Genomic DNA, 22831 nt, shown 5'->3' with positions numbered 1-22831 from the left:
TATTCCCTCTCCTAATGACATCACGGATCCGTAATGCGGAGCTGTGCGTCTCACACTCTTTGTCACCCACATACACACTCCTGATAAGTCGTCTCCTGCTGCGCTGAGTAATAAAGTTACACCTCAGATGTGGATGGGAAAATAGAGACGGATAGTTTAACGGAGACGATTTGAGTCGTGGACATGGAGGTTTAGAAAAGGCGAGGGAGGAAATCCAGTTCTTACCAAGTTAAACCAGCAGAAATAAAGTTATGAAAAACAAATATATTTTATGAACTCCAATCCTAATTAGTTACTTTTGTTCTGTTCTAAGAAAACAAATAAAAGAAAAAGGTGAGAGAATAATAAACGTGATGACAAGTTGGGTCACAATAGTAAAGTTTTCTGGACGATAAACTGTCCCAGAAGTTATCGAGCTAGACGATAAAATTGTTGTTTTGCAATGTGATATTTCAAGGAATATAATAAAAGAATAAAATGCAGGAAAACATATTCAAATATCATCATTATATTTTAACTTCTGGTTCAACACAGGAACTGGAAAACATTTTAAATATCCGAAATAAATAAAGAAAACAAATAAAGTGAATTATGAAGGAGCTAATTGAGACCGAACCACCAGATTAAAGACTTTTTAATCATCCAGTTTTTGGTATAAAAAGAAATAATAAATGGAAATTATTGAGCTTGTTTTAATTGATCATGGAATCAATTGATTTACTGTGACAAAGACAGAAAGATGTCAAGGATTAAATTATGGCGAAAGCGGAGCGATGCTGTATGGACATTATATTAAAACAGAAGAAGGGAAGCGGTGAAGGAAGGAGGCGGTGATTTAGGTCGGAACGAGTCCACGTGATTTACACTTGATTAGAAATGCTGAGAATATGAAGTTTACAGCAGAGAGGAAGTGGAGCAGATATCAACCATGCGGTCATGAGGCGACGCGCTAATACACTTTCATTTCTCCCCTGATCATCATCTGCCCTCACAGCTCCTTCCCTCTCCACCTCTCTCCTCTGCACTTCACATCCAATCAGCTTCATCTGCACCAACGAGGCCGGCGACGTTCAGCCGCCGAGCAGCGAAACATGACATGCGACTGGGTGACGCGGAGGGAAGCGATCCGCAGATGTTGTTTCTGCTCCAGTTTCGGAGAATATATTCGTCTGATGTGATTATGGTTTTGGTCAGCAGAGAAAAAGGCAGCGCAGCTCGTCTGTGTGGGTCAGCATCCTAATTGAAAACATCCTCCCACGTCTCGTTTTTATCTCCGATGTTCATGAACTGACACTTGAGGAAACTGGTCCACGGCCAGTTTCAGGAATCAGGGCTGTTTGAACCACCTAAATAGTTTTTAATTAGTGATCTGGCGTCCTGTTGTGTTGGTTCTGGTTTGTTTCGGGTTGAATTATTACATATTTGGATAACTATTCCTTCTGGCTCTGCAGCTGGAAGTATTTCTGTTGTTGCTTTTTTCACTTTCAGACTATTACGATGCATAACAGTGGCAACAGTGAACAGTTTTTTCACCTGGGAGCGGCTAATTAGCATCTTAAAATCTCAAATCATGCCTAACCTATGACCCCGAATCCCAGAGGAGTTGAAACGACGCGTCATGGGTTCAGAGCAGAGAGCAGGAAGTTCAAAACATCTTTCCAACGTTCACTCTGCAGGTCTGGAAACTCAATCCAGATATTTATTTTGCTAAAGTCTGATTTATTTTTTTGTGAACGGTTTACTTCCCTGAAGCTACTCATGGCATAAAACAAACAAATTTATGCAGATGAAACATTAACAGAGTTGATGTTTGATCGGAGCAACACGGCTCACTGCTCAGGGCGTCATGCCTTTGGTCTGATGGTGGGGCAACTTTTTCCGCTGTGGTTCTTTTTAAAATCAGGCCTACCATGTTTTTGAGTTAATGTTGACAGAAAATCATGTGCTTTTGGAATACATTACTAAAAATACCTAAATCCAGTCTTAAAGAAGTCAAACAATAAAAATGTAAAATCAGTAAACGATGCTGAGCCTGGCGGCCCGCCAGGCTTATGATATACTGGGGGAAACTCTGAGTTTTAGGTCCGAAGTGTTTAGTTGGAAGTCGCATAAAGCTGAGAAAGTGAAGGAAGCCAAAGTGGTGTCTTGTAGTTTTCATTGATTAACATTCATAATCAGTTGTTAAAGAGTTTTGCAGGTTTTCTGTCCGTTATGTGTTCCTAAAATTGTAAATTTTATGATTCAAAGCATCTCTGCCTTAAACACAAACCCTTTTAGCAGCCAGAAATTATTTATCATAGACAGTTTTCTACCAAGTTGATGGATGCAGGAAGAGTTGAAAATAACTGAAAGTAAATCTCTGAGAACGATCTGCAGTGTTAAGTTTCAATTAATGACCAAATCAGAGAATAAGTGAGGAAAAATGTCCAAACCTTGAACAAGAATAAACTGGGAGAAAATATTTCTTCTAAAATAAACCGTTTTTACAGAGCAGCTAAATATAAAGAAATAAACAATCAATAGGAACATCCTGTGCTCCTCCAATCCTTCTCTCGTCTCGTTTGTTCTCATGATTGTTTTAATGCTCATTGTGAATTTACGATGCAGCTGAATAGAGCGCGGCTAGCTGTCAGAGCACAGAGGCTACAGGAGCTTCAACTGGGCAACTTCAGACACCGAGCCACTCAGATGTTGTTTATCTACCAACGGTTCCCTCAGCGTCTTGCAGTATGATTAATTCATCAGTTTGTTTTCATGTTTCGTCCCACGATGCTTCAGAAACCAAACATCCAGCGTTCAGACACATTCAAAACGTCGCCCTCGTTTTTAACCGTTTAAAAACACAAACAGGCTTTTAATTTACAGCAGGTATTTAGAAATGTACAATTTTTAAAAGTTTAAAAAACAAACATGAATAGGATGGAAGAAGGCAAGGAAGGACAGAGGAAAGAAAAGGAAATATTAAAGATGGATACAAGTGAGGATGGTGGAAAGGAGAAAACGAAAGGACAGAAAAAGAAAGTAAACAAGGAAGGATGAGAGAAAACAGGAAAACTGAAGTAATCAAAGGAAAAAATACAGAAAGAGAGAAAAGACAAAAAAGTGAGAAAGGAAGTTAGGACTCAAAGAAGAAATGGAAGAATGACAAGGGAAGGAAGAACGCAAGAAACAGAATAAGACAAAGAAGAAAGTAAAAACAAGAAAGAGAAGAAGGAAACAAAAGCACAAGGTTGTAGTTAGAAAAGAAAGAGGAAAAACACGAGGTAAAAAGTGAGAAAGAACAATCAGGCACAAGGAAGTGAGGAAAGAAAATAGGAAGCAAGGACAAAAAAATGAAAAGAAAGGAAGAAAGTCAGGAAGAAAGTCCAAAAAAAATGGGACTCAGTGAAATGGGAACAGTTTGAAAAAAGGACACAAATGAAGGATAGAAAAACTATGGAAGGGAAAGAAGAGAGGAAGAAACCAAGGACAGAAAGACACTAGGATGTTAGGAAAGAAGCAAGAAAGCAAGAATGAAAGAATTAAAAAGGAACAAAAGAATGTGAGGGATGCAAAAGAAGGAATAATGAAAGGAGAAAGTGATTAGGGAAGGGAAGGTCGGAAAAACTTTTTTAGGTGATCAGTGGTTCTGTCTGGGGTCTGATTGTTCATGCAATTGATCCAACAGTTTCCCATGTGAATGTCGTAATAATTTATAAACTGGGTTTTTAAATAAAACATAGCATTAATATTATAAGACAAAATCCTGCAATTTGATGTTGGAGGATTTTTTTTTTTGTTCCTACAAGATCAGCGATTTGAACTTTAATTTAAACTTCACAGATTTGCAGCTGCAAATAAACCAAATGGAAGATTAAGATGTCTGCCCACAACGACAAGAAGAACATTTTGCTGAACACTGGGCCAACTGCAGAGCATGGTGGTGGCAGGTGCATGCTGTGGGGAAATTTCTGTTAGTAGTAGTGATGCAACACACAAAGCGGGTGGAATAATTTAGGAGGACGTCTCCCGAAGTCTTCAATTTTACTTAAAATGTTCAATTTTGCACCCAGTATTTCTTTTTAAAAATCATTGATGTAGCTGTTGAATCGTTACTCATTGCGGAGTTAATCAATGATAAATCAATAAAACACATGAGACAGGCTGGAGTCAGATGAGCAATTATACAACTGTACATCTTTGAAAAGCATTAGTAGAGCCTCCTGCACACCCAACAAGACTGCAGCAAGTTGTTTCTGGATGGTAAGTCAACAACAAAGCACTTTAACGCATTAAAGTGCGTTAAAGTGCACTTTAACGCATTAAAGTGCTTTGTTGTTTAACAACAATTGGAAAGGTTTTGAAACGGCTCATTTTCCAGACACCAAAAAACACTGACTTATTGCCAAAAATTGCTGGGTGTTTAGATTGTATTTTAGAAGCAGTTGAGATTCAAATTTAAGGTACAAATTCATGCAAAATGTGAATTACGAATAATAAGTCTTCTTTAACATGCATACTTTACTGACAGTCATATGGAGCTTTTAGCCGTTTTCCTATTTTTAGTTCAGTAAAATTTGATATTTCCACTAGATGATCATTAGAACCAGAAGAATTGTACTTTCTGACCTTTTTTCTTTTTTTGTTCTGGAGAACAAACATGCGCCGATAAAGGTCTGCGAAGGAAAATTTGTGTTTCTGTTGAAAGTTGGGTTCAGGTAACCTTTTTAAAAGAGCCGGCTAAAATTTGCTAAATGCCATTTCTTTCCTGGACCTGCAGAAGAGTCGGGCTCACCTGCAATGAGAAATACAGGCAGGGAGGGAAGAGGAGGATGATAAAGTACGAGGTGGTAAAGATGAAGGGCAAATTTTAAGAATTGAGAAGAAGCTGGGAGAGTTTGGAAGAGGTGAGAGGGGACGGATGAATGAACAATAAAATATAGAGGGGCGATAGATCATCCCAGGAAACGACGGGGTAGACAGACAGGAAATGTGATGGCACAAATAAAGAAGAAGGAGGGTGATGAATTGAGCGAAGGAGGGCAGAAAGAAGAGAATAATAGAGAGAGATGGAGAGAAGAAAAAGGAGGACAGTAGTGGAGAGTTTGGTGAAGAGGAGGGTGAGAGATGCAAGTGGAGATGAAGAGCCTGCATGCGTCACATCGTCTCTTCCACAAGCCATTAGTGATTTAATCACTCTGACATGGCTGTGTGTGCCTGTGTGTGTGCGGATCATACCAGATTACCCTGAGGTGCTGCAGTCAGGAGCTGGCTCATCACTCTCCTGCAGCGCCGTGTGTTCATCGTGTCACAGCCCAGTTTACCCAGAACCCACCAGGGCGCCAGGTTCCCGCGGAGGAACGCTCCGCCGTTGAGTCTTGCATGTAACCCTGCAGATGATCTGCTGAGGCTGATGACAGCAGCCTGATTTAGTCCAGAGCTCGTTCTGAACGACGGCTCAACGCCTCGCTTATGCGTCGCTTCTGCTAGTATGTTGTAAAGCTTAGGCTTTGTAAAACAAATATCTCCACCATGTTGTTTTAATAAATGATATACACATGGGATCGGTTTAAGAAAAGTTTTCATCCACATGAATCTACATAATTTTACCTGTGAGCATTACTTTAAAGTATTACTCAAAATTCACATTTTGCACATTGTTTTACCTCCATTTTGGTCTCCACTGCTTTTAAAAACAACCCAGCTGCGTTTTGACAAAACGTTATAATTTTTTGTCGTCTCGAAAGTCCGCTGTTTCAAAAACCTCCAGATTAAGTCAAGTTCAGAAACCAAGTTGAACTCCAGCACATTTGGTCAGCTGGGTTTACCTTTGTATGCGCTGTACTATGGCTGCTGGAAAAGACGTGTATTTTATTGTTGGCTCAGCATCCAGAAACCACTTCCTGCATTCCTGTTGGTTATGCAGGAGGCTCCACTTCTGCTTTTCGAGGATTAAATAAGTGTTCACTTCTTGGTACTCCTTTCCAAAGAGAAAAGTTGTGAAAAACAAATGATTTTGTGTGCATGTTTTATTCTTGTTTGTAAAAACCTTTTTGAAATAAATAAATCAAATCTATTATTCTTACCAAACCTTCATAAAGGCCAGTTATGAGACGTACATGACTAAGGATGAAGGTTCCTGCAGCTTTTATTACATTCTCACTTTAAATATTTGATGTGGTTAAACTGAAACAACCTTTTGAAATGTGCCAATGTGTCTTTATAGCTATAAGAAAAGTTGCAGTCAGATTAAATAAACAGGAAAGTAGCAGCACAGCTGACACACCCTGAAGGCTCCTCGTTGGCCTTGTTGGTCAGTGAACCTAACGCTGAGAGTTTTAATGTGGTCTGGGCCTGGCGGGGCTGAGGGCAGAGGAACGGCGAGGCCCGAGGCAGATGGGGAAGTAAGGAGGCACAGAAGGACGAGGAGGAGGCAGCCTGTTACCGTGACTCTCGGTGGGTCTCCGAGCCGTGATTACAGGGTGTGTGCAGCCGGCGGGGGTTTGATCACAGGCCTTGGCTGGCAGAAAACCACGGGTGGAGAGGGCGAGCTCAGACTGTGTGTGGCTGTGGACGAGCCACTCCGACCGCTGGGCGTGTTGCTGCCAGTGCGCACTGACTTGGCAGGAGAAATTGGTTGGACTGCAGTGATGCCAGCAGAGCGGAGAAGTACACAGAGGAGAAACGGAGAGTGACAGGGAGGCTAAACGGGAGGATTTCACAGTGAGGGTAAGAAGAATCAAACATGGCGGCGTTTTTTCAAGTAAAAAGTTTTCTAAAGGGATCACTGACATGTGCACATGTAGGGCGGTTGCGTGAAACCGCCCCAGAAGTTATTGGATAAACAATAATATTAATATAATAATTCAACAACATATTCTCAAAAATCAATAAACTTTCAAATGAGCATTTAAAACTGTAACTGGAAGACATTTTAAATAACCTAAAGAAACAACAAATAAAATAATTTGTGATGTGTCTGTAAATAAAACTGTCCTTAAGAAAAGCCACTAGTTGAGACCAAACCACCAGAATGAAGACTCTCATCATCCAGATTTTGGTAGAAAGAGAGAAAATGGAAAAACAATACATTATGATATATAAATAAATTTTCTGTCGGTTTCAAATTAAATATAAGACTTTCAGGGTTTTCAAATGCCACTGAATGAAATTGAAGACTGAAAAACCTATAAATTCAGATCATGCTGTACTCAAATCAAACTTCTCAAAAACTGAAATTTCTGGGATCTATTTGTAGCTCTTGGGAGAAATCTTTGTGCTTCTCACTCCTTATATCGCTATTTACAGCTTCATCCCAAGTTTTAAGGTTGTTTTTTTCCAACAATGAAAAGCCTCAACAGTAAAAAAATAAAAAATAAAAAAAATCAATCCACGGCACTGAAGAACTTCTCAAACTGTGGACGCACCAGCATAAGGATGAGTGTGATGAAAAAGAAGCCAAATGGGAGTATGGAGAAAAACATGACTGCAGCCAACAGCAGACAGCGGCTGCCACATTGATTTTTCCACATGACACAGCCGAACTCGCGCTCAAGGAGGGAAAGCTTAAAAACTGGCTAAAGATGTTGACTTAAGCTACTTAGCGTCGACTGCTCTCACATTAGCAGAGATGAGTAGAAGGAGGGAGACACTCAGACCTGGAGAGGAGGAAGACAGAGTGAGGGATTGATGTGTGCTTTTTATCCTCTTTGTATTTCTTTCCTATTTTCTCTTCAGCTCTCTGTCACTCGACTGTCTGTCCTTCGTTTTTCTCTGTCTCATGTTGTGTCTTTGTGTGTTTTTCCCCCTTAAGGCTCGAGATTTCCAGCTCTTTTAATTAAAGATCAGACAATGGACATGCGTCCCACTACGAATCTGATGATGAATGCAGGCTAAAAGCTAAACACGGTGAGGAATAATGTGGGACGTAATCACACAGTTCAGATTCAAACCTCCGGCAAAGACAGCAGAAAAACAAACGAATACACCTTTCATTCATAAAGACTCTTCCTTTATCCTACGCAGATAATTTTAGATTTTTGTTGCCTCGTCTTTGTGGAGTGATGATGGGAGGAATCAAAAGTTGCTAAGGCAACAAACAATGAGTTGAAGAGAGGAGAAAAAAATAACTCATTTTGCTTATAGACGCAGGAATCCTCGGGTTGAGAGGCGAGAGAAACGGAGGAGATAGAAATGGTTTGTGTCAAGCAACAAGCTGTTTGTCTGGTACCGGATATCAGAGAGTGAAACTCAAGTCCAAAATGCAAACTGACCCTCAGAGCACAGAAAATATAAACAGATACACACATCTACATGCAAGGCTGATTGGTCAACTAAAATACAAATAAAACCAGAAGAAAAACTAAAAGGTTAGAGTAACAACAACAACAAAAAAACAACTTTGCATTAAAAGTGTCATTATTTACTAAATGACACTTCATGACAACAGCTGTAAACATGCATAAAGACTCCTTCATGTTTATAACAGGTGTCATAAATTTATAAACTAAAAGAAGTTTCTCTAGGTCAACAAAACTCAACTATAAAACAAACCGTGAGAGAAAGTTTATTCCAAGGAATCGCTTACTGAAGTGCAAACGTATTCGCAGATGTGTGATAACGACTTTTATCCTGTTGAGGGCGAAATGATAATTATTCATGCTAAACATTATTTTCCAGTTAGTTTTCAGCTGTAAAACGCACAGACTTATGCAACCGTACTAACTCATCACTGTGCCTAAACATGATCACTGGTCATGTCCTGATGATGCCAGATGAAATAAAAGAGCCACTGCAGAGGCATCCTTGGTCAACACTTCTGAGCACCATCTGCATCATCTAGATAACGTTTGTCCAGGAATCGTCTTTTTGTCCCTCCAGCTGATCTAATCTATCGCTGACCATTACTCAGCAGAAACAACAGGGTGAAAGTATTTCTTTTAGCTGATCCAGGAAGAAAGTTAAATGCTTAGAGTTGATGATGTGTGGGCTGTTGCTGTGTTTTTGACTTTAGCTTTATTGAATTTTCCTTTGGATGGATTATTTGTTGATCACCAAATATCTTCTGTGCAACTTTCCTCTGCTGTTGTTTTTCACCTGCATGTCGCAATAAAAAAAGAAAGTGAGACCGATTAGAAATACGACAGCATGAGTTTTGAACTATGCTTTGTTTTGATTAGAAATTTATTTTTCTTTCCTTTGACTTTGATTCATAGCCTCATAACTGTAACATCAGTAGAGAAAACCGCTGACTAAAACGCTAGCTGCGCAGGTGTCAAACTCTAGGTCCGGGGGCCAAATCTGGCCCACCATAGCTTTTTATGTGGTCCCCTAGACTCCAATTAATCCCTCCAGTTTTTCACAAATCTCCAAAATTCATACAAAATCTACACAAAATCAAAATGTTTTTCTAATCTTTACTTCTAATTTTTCTTTAAATTGGTTGAAAACATTTGGTTCAAGTGACTGCTGCCTCACTTGATCTCTAGTCTGTGACTGAAATGAAGAGAAATAAAAAGTCACGTTGAACAATATACCTTTACTGCAAATATCATAAAAATTCCTTACAAATATTTCTAAATTAGCACCACAATTTATTGTTGAGATTTTGGTTGCAAAAAACGCTAAACAAAACAATTAGCACGTTCTAAATATGTTTACGATGCACAGCACCTCCAGTGTTTTTCTCGCTCAGATTAGGGAAACAACCTCTACTCCAAATCCAGGCTGTTGTTTGAAGGCTGTGCATCAGGCAGCCAGCTGATAAGCAGCAAGGACAAAGCATGCACTGGAGGAATGCTAAAGACGTCCATGATGTCACACAGGCTAGATGGGCAACAAAACACACGGCTGCATGAAAATGCAGCGAAGTGCTGAGTCACACACATGCATGTGCAGCAGCCGCAGGAAACGCAAGCATGAAAGAGGCGCGTTTGTGTGCTGTACGCACAGCACGCCTCTCTCTGGGGGATTTGGAGTTCAAAAGATGTTTTATTTTAGGAACAGCTCCGGGTTAGTCACCCTACATCGGTGACAGACGGAGAAACAGGTTGCAAATCAAACACGTCACAAGCACAGCAACAAGCAGAAAACACCGACATGCGTACACACGTGCAGCAGGCTCCTATCTCCTCCTGATTCTCAGAAATATCGAGCCAAATGGAGAAAGTGTTGCTTAAAGCGTGCGAGTTGACGCCTGCATCACTAGCAGCTGAACACACGATCCTGGTTCTGTTCGACAGAAACGATAAGAGACGTAGCTTCATTAAAACACGTGGCAGGAAACTGTGAGTATGAGGATGTGTTAACACTGGGACGATTATAAACTGGTGTGTTAAAGTGGCCCAGTCAAAGTCCAGACCTAAATCTGAACATCTGCAGCTAAATTTGAAAGATGCTGAGAAGAAATTCTCTTCATTCAGTCTGAAGAACAATATGCTAAGATTCACAAAACAGTGCAGTGTAGTTTATTTTATTTCACCTAATTTTGAACATTTTCGTAAATATTTGGAACATTTTACGAAAGGTAATGATAACATCTAACTTTATAACATCCAGGACAGTTCTCCATAAAGCCATTAGTGTACCAGATTGATTTTTCTTTCTTCTCTGAAATGTTAACCAGTTTTCAGCAGGTTTTTGTCTTTATACTCCAATAATCAATTTATACTCCTAAAAACTATGAGTATAACATTTTTGCCTTCATACTCCTAAATGATCAGGCCTAACCAGGCTTGATTAGGCCTGATTAGGCTGAAATGATTACTAATCATGTGTAAAGGTGTCAACCTAAATAATGTGCTTAATCTGTTCGGTAATAAATCAAAACCTGAACTCTGAAATTCTCTCATAAATTATCAAATAATTTCATGGGCCAGCCAGAACATGTTGGTGAGGACACCTGTTTGAAATTCATAATGAGGAGTCAGGAGAGACGACCACACACACACACACACACACACACACACACACACACACACACACACACACACACACCACACACACACACACACACACACACACACACACACACACACACACACACACACACACACACACACACACACACTGTTGCCCTGTTCTTGGCTGTGACTCTGAGCCGAGTTGCAGGTCAGACGAAGGCTAAGAATAAACTCACCCTGCTGAGAGCATCCCTTCATCTCACACACAGCGAGTTCACTATTCCTTTTACCCTTTCCATCGACACACACACACACACTCGTATAAATTCAAAACACCAAGAAAGGAGCAGAGGACACAGTTAGAGCTCCACACTGAAATCTAAGACGCTCGTCGACTCCACTGGGGAATCAGCCAGAGATGGATAAAAGAAGCCCTAATTGACTGAGCACAGAGAGAATTAATTACTTCCTGCATCGTATAATGGGGTCACATAATGAATAAATACAGACGCACACATAGGTTCACCCAGAGTGACCCTGAATAATTCTCCCGCTCCTCCGCAGGTCACCCACAGAGCTGCCTCTCATGTCAAAATGTGACATTTTTCTCATGATATTCAGAGAAACCGCTGCTTCTTAAAGAGCACAGCAGCAGGAAACACCTTCTGCTTAACCCTTTAACTGCTAATGCGGCGCTGTGAGAGCGCCACTTCATGCAGCCGTGTTTCAAGCTGCACGCTTGTAGTTTCCACAGTGGGATTTCATCATCAGGGTCAAGTCTTTCCTTCTCAAAGTGACGATGCAGAGCGGATTTCTTCACCCTTAAGGGAAACTCGTCAGAGTGGCCGAACTGACATTTCCTGAATGTTTTAAACTACCTGCTTCCACACATCTTTCAGGAGGCACCCCTCCATGTCTTAGTGCAGAAAGGAGCCTGACCTTTGACCTGTGACTAAGAGAAAACATGTTTTCTTCCACGTAGAGTGTGGATCTGCGCCACCATTTTGTGATTTGAAAGAGGAACTCTAAGGGCGTAAAGTCGGGGGCAAAGTCACATTTGTTACATTTTCACACTGAGTCAAACCAATCGAAGTAACCGAAAAACCTATTCACCCTCCTCGCCTTCGGGGGCGCTGCACCAAGAACGACTGAAGGAATCAGAACAAAAACCTCTGAAGACGTTGAGCACAACTTCCTTCTTTATTAAATGTAAAGAAAAATGGAGAGATCCCTGCAACGTACAGGAGAAAAGACACGCTGCTGACTTATGAAAAATATCCACCTCCCTGCATTATGATAATGTTTTGTTACAGCTTAATAAATGTTTGGTTTATCTGATAAAATCCAAACTAAATACTCTGAAGTTTGGAGACGAGATACGGCTTCCACATGAGGTGGAAGCTAAGATTGAATATCTCATGTGTGTTTTGACGACATAATGAAATCACAGCGCCATCCAGTGCCCTGGCATGTCAACTACAGCAGATTCAAGATGTCTTGGTGCAATGTGTCCCCAATACCCATCCAAAAATGCTGCCAGTTTCTAATAGATCACTCCCCACTTCACACCTGCTCTCCAACACGGCTTTCTGACTGCAGCATTTAAATCTTCTGATAAAAATGCATGTTTCCCTGAAACCTGCAGCGAGTTGAAGCTGAAATAGCTGCAGTTTTTCCCATTCCAGAGGCATTGCTTTCAGCTTTGCCTTGGGAGCTGAAAACTAAACGAAGCGAACATTACTGCCGATTTTGTACTGGAATCACTTTAGTGGAAGAACCTGAGTTTTAAACGGAAGAGATCTGTTTGATTTTATTTATTTGTAAAATAAAATCTGCCCAAAATGTTAGCTGAATACATCACCGGAGGCAGAAACAGGGAAGATGACATCCGAAATAGCAGAAGGTGAAGAGATGAGAAATGAGGTGCCAGGGAGAGGAAGGTGAGGAAGGCAAGAGGGAAGAAAGTCTGACAGTATAAATATGCAAAGGTTAATGCAAATTAGGGAAAGGTATAAACTGACAGCAAGGTGGAAGCAAAGGTGAAGGAGCGAGAAAACTCACACTGAAAGGAAGTCTAAAAATATACGACACAGAGGAAGGAAGAGAAAAGGGTAAGAGAATATTTGTTCATAAAAACATGATAAAAATGGCAACATAAAATAAATATTCACAAAAAAATAGAGAAAAGGAAAAAAACAAAATATTGAAAGAAAAAAAAGAAAAAAATATATAAGAATAAAAATCTGTTGTTCATTGGTAAAAAATAAAACAAAATTTTTTTCTTTTGGCTTCTTTTGCTGAATAAACTTTAAAATTGATCCATAATCAGCAGCATCAGATATTATAAATAAACAGAGTGCTGCTGCATGGCGTCTACGTTCTTCAACTACGCATTCGGGTTTGAACCGAAGTCGCATTTAATTATCCGTGTGAACGACGACGCAAGAAATAAAAGGATTTAATGCAGCATGTAGACCTGTGAACATATCCACCTTCATCCACACATCTGGTGACTGAACCGAAGCACGAGACGAGTGAAAAGACAACATGTTGCTGCTTAAAACGGCAAAACACAGAAACTAAAGACAAACATGAAGGAAAATGAGCCACAAAAAGAGATTAGAGAGAGACTACTGGAGGCATGAATCGATATCCTGCTGAGGTCTCCTCTCTCGGTTCACTCCAGCTCCTTTACATGAAAACAGCAGAATATTGATCCTTCTTTGTTCCTTAAGCATCAACCTTAAGCTTTCCTAAGCAGCTCCCAGCTTTTGTCCCTCATCTTTTAGTCCAAATTATCCTCTCTGTTTATCGAAGAATGAGCCTAAAAACAGGAGAGAAAATGCAAACAGGCTCATCAGAAATCTCAGTTTGACTAGAGAATCGTTCCCGTTTGATTTATAACATTAACTCATCAATTTCTGGTGCAACCGTGAAATAATTCAATTAGAGTCCCTAATTAGAGGACATAAATGAGTTTTTTTAACAACACTAGATAGTTACACCAACAGATGTCTGTCTCTGTACATTAACCACAGCAGAATTGTAAAATTAAAATCATATTAAAATAAATAGATGCTCAAATCTGAGGAAACGTCGCCTGACTTGGACTGGAGGACAAAGGAATGCTGCAGCGGCTAAAGCTCACCAAACGCTGCTTCAATCTTTTCATGCAAAGATTGGAAAAAATTTATAATCCAATTAGAACCAAAAAAATAATCAATCAACCCCAGAAGGTTCCGCTGGGTTATTTAAGCCCTGATTTGTTGCTTTGCACTGAATAAATTGACGTCATAAACTGCCTTACAGAGTGGACATTTCTTTTCTTTAACTACGCTTCTCAAGCATTCCTCAGTTCAATTCCAGTTGAGCTCAAAATGCTGTTTTAAAGCAGCAGTAACCTGACGCAATAACACATAAATAAATTGCCCCAGATATTATTGCAATAAATAATAATATTGTTGTTTCGAGAGCATTTTTAAGTAAGGTAATGTTAATAATGGAATAATAATGCAAGAGCAGAGTCTCGAAGACCAATAAACTTTAAATTCAAATGAGTATTTAACACAGGAACTGGAAGTCATTTTAAATATCTAAAAAGGAAACATTTTATAAATGAATTATGAAATCTATTAACAAATCTGTCCTTCAAAAAAAACGGCTGGAACATAAGAGTTTCATCATCCAGTTTTGGTAAAAACAAGTAAACAAAAAAAAAAAAAAAAGAGAAAGAATAAATCCTGCAAATGGAAATGAATAAACTCGTTTTAATTTATTGTGTGATTAATTGATTTATTGCCACAGACCTAAGGGACAGTATTAGTATTAGTGTTTTCCAGCCACAAAGTGTCAATCAAGTAATTATGTGACGTTCAGTCGCTATAAAAATGCTCCATATATCAAACTTAACAGAAATTTGACTTCACAATTCAATGCCTTGAAATTGGGTTTCTGTCTCTTTAAGAAGCTCCTGCTCTTTTCGACACTCCGCCTTCAAGAAGTCCACACAACAACATCACAACAATATTCCTCCATTGTGCATCTACAAATGTTCCATCAGGTGTTTGCTAATTGCTGCTGGCTAGTCTGAAGGAGCTGAGTGGGGGTAGTTAGCTCCACCCACAGCTGAATGGTTACCATAGAGATTAAAGGATTTCTCAAACATTCATGAAAGAATTGAAGCACTCCATGATGAAGGAATCATTTTATAACATGATGTAAAACTCAAAAAAATGGATTTTACGTAACGCTGCCTCTTTAAGACTCTTCACACGGCTGAAGAGGAACAATTTAAAATACAAAGTTAAACGGCCCTCAGTAAATATTCCCAGTCTTTCTTTCAGGGAAAGAGCTGAACTGACAAGCCGTCACCTTTAAACCCGTGCAAATAGTAACGAGGAAAAAGGCGTTTATTATCCTTTAACCTTCAACACCGTGAGCAAGAATCAGTGACGATGTCCCGCTCTCTGTTTGCGAACACAGAGAGAGGAAGAGGAACTTTATGAGCCCCGCGGGCCACAAGGAAACTGCAGTCCCAGTCGCTTTATGTGTTGGTCAATTTAACACTGCTAACATCAGCAGATTAAAAATGCATGTGCCCAAGGACGCTGGAGAAACTCTGAGTGTGTGTGTGTGTGTGTTTAATGACGACAAGCACACCATAAACCGTAGGGTTATTACACCGGTACGCAGCTTTTACAGGGAAATCCTTCTGTTAAGTTTAGTTTTAGCAAATAAGAGAAATAAAAAGAAAAGAAAGTGAAAAAATTCAGCAGCTTTCATGGACTCACATGGTTTCATCATTCTGAAACTCCAGCTTTCCAGCAGCCATTTCGTAGTCCTCCCCTCCTTTAGCTGTCCCATCCAGGGTCCGGTAGGGGACGGCGACCAGACCCCGGGCCCCCGACGTCCGGAGAACCTTCACCTCCATCACGCCCACGCTTTCACTCACCCTCTGGCTGGCGCCTTCGAACGTGAAGATACCTGGAGACAGGATGGGAGATAAATACCTTCTTCACAAAGAGGAAAATTATCTCAAACTCTAAATCATCAGGACTTTGTGTCCATTTAACATTATTATATAGAGCTGGGACTTTAAAGATTTAATTTTGATTAGTTGAATACATAGATTTTAATCGCATTTTGTCCAACCGGAGCATTTGTATTTGCATGTTTCATGTATTTGCATAAAAAAGTTAAATGCCTATAAATACTCTTCCTGTATAAAGTCAATTGTGAATTTGTGGGATATAAAAATCTCTAAAAAATGGTTTTAATCACAAAACATCAAAATGAAACAAAACCAGCACGGTTTTAATTTATGATTTAGATGCACTGTTCTGATTTATAGAGAATGTATTACGCATGTTTCCATAATTAATTTATAAAATCTGACGCACAGCAGCGTCAATAAACAACTGCTTCTCTAGTCTGAACCTACTGGGAGTCAGCATCTGCTTAACCTAAGTTTCAAATCTCCATCTGGATATTTTTGTTTATTTTAATTGTACGACGTTCTTTAAATGCCCTGCAAATAAATATATTTGCCCATTTCTTCATAACAACTGGAGCTTCAAATATCAAGTAAGTTATTTTTCGCAATTTGCCGTCTATTAAACAGAGTTTCATCAGATTAAAGTGAAGTAAAATATGAGGAAAATTACCGTAATAACCCCATATTGCTTGGAAAGTGCAACATGTCCCCTTTCAGAAACTTGGTAATTTTTCAAAAAGCGCAGAGTGTGGCAGAATCACGGTGCTACAAGTTTGGCTCCTGAAAATGTTTCGTCTGTGACGCCTTTCGGCCAACGAGGGTTAAAAAACGATCTGATGTTTTTGACGTTAGGAAAGACTCTTGTTGTGTCTAAGTTGCGCTAAAAGGCGTTAGCTAAAATCACTAAAATAGCATCTCAATGCTAAACATGTTCCTGTTTCTGAAGAAGTTCCTGAAACACGTCAAATGGGTCGAACGATTTGTGAAACGTTACAGAGAGAATGCTGGTTATATCAAGAATATGAAAGAAAATATATTTTCTCTTTTTATTGGACACTTGGACAGCATGTAAATATGGAAAGACATTATCTGTTTATTCCTGATGTATAAAAGCTTATAAAAAATGGATTCTTGTTGATCAGAATTTCAACACATTTCGAATAGAAATAGCAATAATATGACCAACAGAGTCAGATGAAAGGATACATTGATGTTTTTTTTAATTCAGGGAGCTTTTAGAGTGATTTTTGTTTCTTAGCGATTCGTCTCACCTGCGTGGTCGTCGTCGTAAATGGTTACGGTGGCCGTGTGGTTTTCTCCCAGCACGGCTTTCGGGGTGGCGCTGGCGTCCAGCGGGGCGGCGCCGATCTCTGGGCAGCCGACCACGCGGGGGTTACTGAGATGAACGTAGAAATACTCGTCCTCCTCAAAGATGTCATCGTCGATGACGCCGACAGTAATTTCTGGAGAAAACAAAAACAGGCATCGGGACGTCAGATCCGGTAGAAAGTCCTCCTGACCCAGATCGTCTGGTAGCTGCCTCAAAGCCACCGATGAAACTCTTGATTGGTTTGCATGCTGTTTCTTTTTATAGAAAGTGGACCTCGCTCCATGCTTCTGAGCTCAGCTGTGTCTCTTACCTGGACAGGAAAAACTTTGGTGCTCAGTTTTTATTTCTTCTTCCCAGTAGAAAGTTCTCCTGGTCTGATGCTTTTATGTCTCTTCACTGCTGCCACAAATTTAGTGTTTGTTTCTTTTCATGGTTTCTGGATGTTGATTGTTTGGACCAGGTCACTGTACTGTTGTCTTATACAATTGATGCAGATGAAGGCATTTATTTTTAATTTCTATTCATCTTCAAATAACCAAATCTTTACATAATTTTGCAAGAGTGACATCTATCCATTTCCTAACATAAAATTATTTAATTCGTATTTTTATTGCTCCAAACTGACTGAAATGTTTGCTATTTTTTTCAATAAACGCTTGAGAAATATTTATTTTATAGGGCAAACCTTCCCAAGTTTGCAATGGTTTACACATCTCTTCAACATTAAAAAAATTAATAAAAAATCTAACTACTTCATTTGTTTTATTAAACTGATACCTCATCAAGTCAGTAAAGAAAATTAAAACATCACGGTAAAAGATTTTAGTAAAAATATGACACTTTCTTCATTTTGTTCATGTTCATTTTGGACACCGATGCCGTAGAAAGTCCACCCTGGTTCTCTGGGATTTTTATACTGCTAAGAAGGAATGGTTCCTCTCCACTGTCGCCACATGCTTTCTCACTCCAGGTGAGAAATTGTTGTTTTTCCCAGCTTGATCTCAATCTAACTTGGATTTTATTGAAAGACTGAATGTGATGCAAACTGATTTCATACAGTTGGATATAAACTGGACATTTGTTTTGCAGACTCAACGCGGTAGACAGAACATGCAGTCGGCCCGCAGGGCTGCAGTGACTTCCGCTGTCTGAGCAGAAGTCTCAGTGACACCGCTTTTGAAAGCATGTCATCAATGTTCATGTCACTCCTGTCGTTACCTTTGAGGGTCTCTCCAGGCTTAAACAGCAGCGTTCCTTCAGCAAACTCATAATCTGAGCCAGCGTTGGCCGTGCCGTCCTCTGTGCGATAATCCACCTGGGGCAGAACGCAGCGAAAGAGGGAAATAAAAAGAAGGACGAGATAAACGATAGCAGATATATGAAGAGGGCAGATTAAACAAAGAGGAGAGAAACAGCCTCATTAAACCGAGCCTTATGGTCAGATACAACTAAATAATTAATCATTTGAAGATGGCACAGTAAAATATTCCGTCCTTCACATTCCTATGTAAGTAAACTTTAAAAACAGGACACAACAAGCAAAGCGACCCTGAAAGACGGTTTCTGCTTGCAGGAAAAGCTGAAGTGAGTGTTGGTGGTGTGACTGCGGTAATTTATTTCTATTTTTAGCTCTTCATGAAATCTGTACGCTGTTAGAGAGACTGTGAGCTTAATTTATTTTCAAAAACACTCATTCAGATATTTCTGGTCCTGTCTCGAGGCTCGGTAATATTTCAACATCTCCAGACATGCAGGCTGCTGGTTTCATTCATTTTCAAAGAAAATGCAGGAGATTAATCCTTTTGGTAATTTTTTGGCAGACAAAAACGCTGCAAATGTAGTTGCAACGTAAAAACAATTCTGATTTTTGTCCAATTTATCTCTACTATTTCTCATAACCATCCGACGCTCTCAGTCGCTGTTGAAGGATTAGCATCACTGCTCGACAGCAAGGAGTTAGAAAACCCATTAGTATTTATTTGGAGGCAATATCACCAACTCATTTCATGAAAACTGGATTTGTCATGTGCAAAAAGGTTTAATCAGCCTTATGAGCAGAGAGAGAAGGAGGAAGTTCAAACCATCGATCAGAATGGAGCAGGAATGTTATCCCCTACTCCAACGTCTCTCTGGCTTTCTAACTATACGTCCAGACAAATCAAACTCCGGTATTCTGATTTCTGAGTCAGAAAAATCCCCACTTGAAAACTCGATCAGTTTTTCAAATTCAGATTTTGAGATTCAATATGGCCGCTCCTCGCGTCAACAACAGTGTGTTATGGTGGAAACGTGTTCATTTTATTAAACCAACCTGTAAGAGAGCATCACCTGTAACTCTAAACTGAGCAAATTTACAATATATCTTAACACAATGTTCGGATACTTGGGTGTCGCCATATTGAAATACCAACTCCTGGATCGTTGTTAGCTTATCATTCCCAGATCCAAGGTCCAGCATCTCAGCTGAACACAACGAAGTAAAAGGTTTAAAATGAATCGGCAAAAGCAAATGAGGTGGATTAGCACCTTGCCAACAACTGATGATGTCATCCAGGACATTTCACTGTGGAATATTTTCTCTGCTGTTTGGACATTTGAGCTGCTAGCATCTCAGGGGTTCTGCAGGTTTCACCAACTCACATTTAAGACTTTATAAATCCTTTTTAAGACCATCAGAAATTGAATTTAAGACCTGTATCGCAACAGAAATGTACAAACAAAAACTTAAGCTAGCTGTTTTGCACAGGATGACTGTAGCATCGTATGAGTTAGCATCAGAAGTGAGCCAGTGGCAAAGACGAACGTCGTCCACAAATCTGGTGGTAAATTTGAATTTACCTATGACGAACTATAAAAAAAGCTAGCGAGCTAGCTAGAGAATGGTATTCAAGCAGCTAATTAGCGATAGCTTCAACCACCTTACAGAACGCAACAAAAATGTCTGCCTGTGACTCTAACGTTTGCCTGACAGAAAAGTCCCATGAGAAACATAATCGACATAGAACATACCAGGTTAAATAGTTCTGCTACTACAAATATTAAGACCTGCTATTATTTAAGGACAATTTCCATTATTTCCTAATAAATTTAACCCATTTCAGGGTCTTAATTTAAATGAATGTAAGACTTTTTAAGAATTACCTTCTAGCAACAACCTTCAGTCAGAGGCCTCTTAAGATTAATTGCAAGACTGACTGCTACTGGAAATGCTTCCAGCAACAAAGTCTGTTTGAAGATACTTGAATGATGAGAGTAAAGACATTTAATTTCCCTAAGTATCATTGAGTGAAGTTTGAAAACAGCAACATTTATATTTCAAACACCTCAGACGGCGCCTGTTTTCCAGGGCTGAGATCAAGCAGCCTTTGCTAAAGAAAACTGAAAACAAAAGAGGAAAGCGTTCTTCCAGCTTGCCTGATAGCTCCTCTATCATCTGAGCCTCACGACAGCATCCAATTAGAAAAGAAAACACGTCTCCTGGAGGGGAAATCACTTCATGAGAGAGATCAGATGACGACAAAAGTGCTGGAGATGTGAGTGATCGCCTCCCCAGGTGCCTCCTTTTAGTTTTCACTACGTCTGTTAGCCTGCGCCCCCACAAACATTTTAATCCCGGCGGACTGGGATTAATTTGCTCTAATAGAAACTCACTTTGACAGTGACTCCAGGGTCTCCTCCATGTCTGGCAACAGTCAGATTCAGGGAGCCACAGTTTTCGAAGCACTGGTACAAAGACGGCTCAAACTCCATCCTGATGGTGTGAGGGTCGTCCTCCTGAGTCTGGGTCTCGTTGCTGCTCACCACCTGAGGAGCAAAATAAAGAAACACGCTGGTGAAACGCTGCCTAACGGCTGAAGGTTGAAGGTTAAAGGTCTCAGACCTTGCGAGCCTGGTCGGCGGCGTGCTTCTTCAGGATGTTTCCGGCTCCGATCATCATCCTGGTGGCCTGGATGCGATAAAACGCTCGGCTCTTCTGCTGCTGCATCAGAACCTGATCAGAAACACAATCAATAACCAAAAAGACAATCAATAAACAAGCAGATAACTGTAGATAACTGGATATGATTTAAGATTAAACATACCTTTATGGTTTATGAAAGAGAGAAACTATTTGCTTCCATGACGATTTTTTATTTTGAGTTAAATATAAATTTTTTTTTATTTGTCAAAAACACAAATGACTAAACATAAACGTAATCAATAAATGTTACTAAAAAGGGCAATCTTTCTCCAATTCACTTTTTATATTAAAGAAATACAAAAAATTAAATAAAACTTATTTTTGTTTTTATACTTGTCCAGATTACATAACATCATCTTCTAAAAATAATGACAATTTAGTCATTATTTTAACAAAAAATGACAATATTCATTCATTGATGTAGGTATTTATAGTAGATCGTCAAATTTATTTTTAAAATATTTAAAACAATGATGAAGGGAGTTAAATTACTTTTTTTTTTTTATTTTATTTGACCTTCATTTATAAAAAACCTGTTTTGATAAAGTTACAACCACAGAAACAAAACAAGCAGTGAGGAAAATTTGACTCAGATAAATAAGCTAATAAAATCTGAACAAGTTTCGTAAGAATATTTCTCTTTTTGTCTTAAAAGAAATTTGAATGCAGAGTTTTACATTGACAGGGCAAAGTTAGAAAATGTTTGTTTTCCCCAAGTTTTGACATAAAGTAAATAAATGGAAGAAAATATCCAAACGACCCTTTCCCAAAAGGAAAAACAAATGTTAGCCTAATAAGTGTTTGCAATAAATCTGATAAGTATTTAACAGAATTTTGGCCCATTTTTCACTGCAAAATTATTTTAAATTACACAGATTTTAGCACAAACAGTTTTTAAGAGCTCAGAACTTTAATTAGACCACCTCAAAAATATATTTTAGCCATTCAGAAGCAGAATTGCTGAGGTTCTCTGCATTCGATCCAAATGCACTTAAGCTGAAGGTCACAAACTAAAACATTCCCATTCTGGATTTTCTGGTGTAGAGAAAAATTTATGCCTCCATAAATTACTGCCAGACCGTCACACTAAAACCACTTTTTTCTATCTGTTTAATGTTTTATTCTCTGAAATGCCGTGAGACATTTTGTGTGTGGCTGTAAACAAACACAGAAGAAATCTTTATGAGGGTAAATACATTTTCAAAACTCTTTAGTCGGCTTGACTTTTACCTCCTTCATGAAGCACCAGACTTTTAACTCTGAAATTTAAAGCTAATGATGCTTATCAATCCAGCGGCATTGATTTCAATAAAACTGCATGCTTGAATAGTAACCTTAACGACCTCCCAAATTGAAAATGAACAAATTGGCTATCCTAGAAGTGAAGATCATTACATTAAACTGACTCTCTGTTGGCTGGGAACAATGTAATTAATGTAGGTTTAGGCAATGCGGTGCAGCTGAATCCTGGATCGATCTGCAGCAGTTTAGATGGAGGCCAACAGTAGGTGTTTTTACAATAGCAATCAGTGACATCAGTGCTATAAAACATCAGTACTATAAAACATCAGCACTATAAAAAGTTTCTCATAGTGTCTCCTAAAGCAGCTTGTCCGTAGGCCTTATTTCAAAAAGTCAATTTAGAACTCAGAGACACAGCTGAGTAT

At 39.3% G+C, this 22831-nt stretch overlaps 1 protein-coding gene across 2 annotated transcripts in view; it reads right to left on the bottom strand.

Annotated features, from left to right (window-relative positions):
• Positions 1-22831, bottom strand: part of slc8a4b (solute carrier family 8 member 4b) — a 91089-nt gene that overhangs the window by 20867 nt on the left and 47391 nt on the right. For both annotated transcript variants that reach the window (XM_055050985.1, XM_055050986.1), the window contains exons 7-11: positions 21084-21194; positions 20855-21007; positions 18422-18518; positions 17145-17336; positions 15671-15863 (exon numbers count right to left, since the gene is read on the bottom strand). In XM_055050985.1, coding sequence (XP_054906960.1) covers positions 15671-15863; positions 17145-17336; positions 18422-18518; positions 20855-21007; positions 21084-21194 — 746 coding nt within the window. The remainder of the gene's footprint in view (positions 1-15670; positions 15864-17144; positions 17337-18421; positions 18519-20854; positions 21008-21083; positions 21195-22831) is intronic.

This window comes from Poeciliopsis prolifica, unplaced genomic scaffold (assembly GCF_027474105.1).
Source record: "Poeciliopsis prolifica strain line A6 unplaced genomic scaffold, Auburn_PproV2 SCAFFOLD032, whole genome shotgun sequence".
Lineage (NCBI taxonomy): Eukaryota > Metazoa > Chordata > Actinopteri > Cyprinodontiformes > Poeciliidae > Poeciliopsis > Poeciliopsis prolifica.
This window is presented reverse-complemented; position numbering and strand designations above follow the sequence as displayed.